At 38.1% G+C, this 2,443-nt stretch overlaps 1 protein-coding gene across 1 annotated transcript; it reads left to right on the top strand.

The window, feature by feature from the left end:
• The first annotated feature begins 981 nt into the window (after positions 1-981).
• On the top strand, positions 982-1,926 carry LOC115275886 (olfactory receptor 13D1). The gene has a single exon (XM_029919641.1). It carries the CDS (start codon positions 982-984, stop codon positions 1,924-1,926), a length of 945 nt encoding a protein of 314 aa, XP_029775501.1.
• Positions 1,927-2,443: the final 517 nt, after the last annotated feature.

The following is a 2,443-nucleotide window of genomic DNA, read 5'->3' as shown; positions in this document are numbered from 1 at the left end:
AGAATCAAGTGGTAAGAATATGATTGAAGGAGAAGTTGGAAGAACATTATTGGAAGTTATGTTGCATAGCACACACATTGTACCACACAGATTATAGTTCTCTATTAAAATGTTTTTTTGTGGGGTTGCTGAAGATCATGAAGAACAAACCCTCCCTTGAGACCATTATAGAAGAAGAAATGGCAAAAGTGAGAGCAAAGGTAACTGCAGAGGTTCAGATAGGCCTACCTGATGGGTTAATTTGATGTCGTGGTAAGGTTATTTTTTTCTATTTTCTCTTATTTTGAACTAAATTCTAAGAAATGGTACCCCCCATGCAGGACTGTTTTTGAACAGAGAGAAAGCTATTCTTCTTTCATCTTTGTATATATGTAAATATACATTTAATATCACCATATTACATAGAGTAAGTATAATTATATATCATATACATACACTGTTGGAACCACCCACTGTTCCAGGTACCTAACAGATTTAATTGAAGTTAATTCGAGAAGAACTCAACAAAAATTATTGCTTTTTTACCAGTGTACTATTTGTTACCAGAGAATCTGAAAAAATGAATATACTAAAGTTATATCCAGGATAAATGATATTGTGCTAGATTTACATAATCTTTTAAATAAAGACCTGCTTCATCAGAAAACAGTTTGAATATGAATTTTTCCATTAATAAAGACATCCCTATATATCTACATTTAAAAGTAGTTTGTCCTAAATGTTATCTGGCACTTCCCAGTAAAACTCTTGGAGTATTAATAGCCTTCACAATGCTGCAGTCTAGTCCTCAGATGTTTTGATTTCTCAGAGACTCACTACCATCAATCATGAATAAAATTAATACCATATCTCCCTCTTTTGATTCCTAGGCATGTTTCAAGAATCCAATACAATACTGAGAGTGAAGCTAAAAACAAATATTAAAAATTTAAATTTCCCTGATTCTTATCCTTTTCTATACCCTGAATGTGACATGGACATATGAAAATGGGGAATTATTCAGCTGTGACTGAATTCTTTCTGGTGGGGCTTTCCAAATACCCAGAGCTCCAGCTTCTTCTGTTCATGCTCTGCCTTATCATGTATGTGATAATCCTGCTGGGAAATAGCCTCCTCATTGTCATCATCATACTGGATTCTCGCCTCCACACCCCCACGTACTTCTTCCTCGGAAACCTCTCATTCTTGGACATCTGCTACACATCATCATCCATTCCCCCGATGCTTATCATATTTAAGTCTGGGAGAAAATCTATCTCCTTCATGGGCTGTGCTCTGCAGATGGCTCTCTCCCTTGGGTTGGGCTCCACTGAGTGTGTCCTCTTGGCGATGATGGCCTATGATCGATATGTGGCCATCTGCAACCCGCTGAGGTACCCCATCATCATGCACAGGGTGCTCTATGTGCACATGGCTGCTTGGTCCTGGATCATCGGCTGTCTAACGTCCCTACTGCAAACAGTCATGACAATGATATTGCCTTTCTGTGGGAATAATGTCATTGACCATATTACCTGTGAGATCCTGGCCCTTCTCAAACTCGTATGTTCAGACATTTCCATGAATGTGTTCATCATGACAGTGGTAAGTACTGTTTTATTGGTGATTCCTCTGCTGTTAATTTTCATTTCCTATGTTTTTATCCTCTCTTCCATCCTGAGAATAAATACTGCTGAAGGGAGAAAGAAAGCTTTTTCTACCTGTTCTGCCCACCTGACTGTGGTTATCTTATTTTATGGCTCAGCCATTTTTATGTACATGAAGCCCAAGTCAAAGGACACAAATACTTCTGATGAGATCATTGGACTGTCTTATGGAGTGGTAACCCCTATGTTGAATCCCATCATCTACAGCCTGAGGAATAAAGAGGTGAAAGAAGCCATGAAGAAAGTCCTAAGCAGACATCTGAATTTACTGAAATCATGAAAGACCTTAAGACCTGTGATATCCGAAGTGGAGAACTAGATCTTGACTTTTATATTCATGATGAGACTGAAAAACATATTATTATGACAGCTTGTATGTTTGCAAAGCCAAATTTGGGACTCTCGTTCATTTCATTATAAAATGCTCATGTAAACCTTCTTAACAGTGCCTTACCTGCTGGGTTTCGGTCGATAAGCAGGTCTGCTAATTGCTCCTATGAAGGTCATGATGCTGTTCACCAAGATGAATCAACCTCTCAACCTCAATCTCAATTTCTCTTTCCCTCTCTGTCTCTCTCTCTCTCTCTCTCTCTCTCATCTCCTTTCTCTTTTCTCACTTCTACTCACCTCTCTCCTCCATATATTTCCCTTCTCCTCCTTTCTCTATCATTCTCTCCTTTCTCAGTCTCTTTGAAGTGGACATCTGTTGCTTTTGTTATGCAACATCCCTGCACTTTGTCATTATACAGTTTGCAGATCTGCACAATATGTAAAAATTTATGAATATTTTTATTTTT

This window comes from Suricata suricatta, chromosome 13 (assembly GCF_006229205.1).
Source record: "Suricata suricatta isolate VVHF042 chromosome 13, meerkat_22Aug2017_6uvM2_HiC, whole genome shotgun sequence".
Lineage (NCBI taxonomy): Eukaryota > Metazoa > Chordata > Mammalia > Carnivora > Herpestidae > Suricata > Suricata suricatta.
This window is presented reverse-complemented; position numbering and strand designations above follow the sequence as displayed.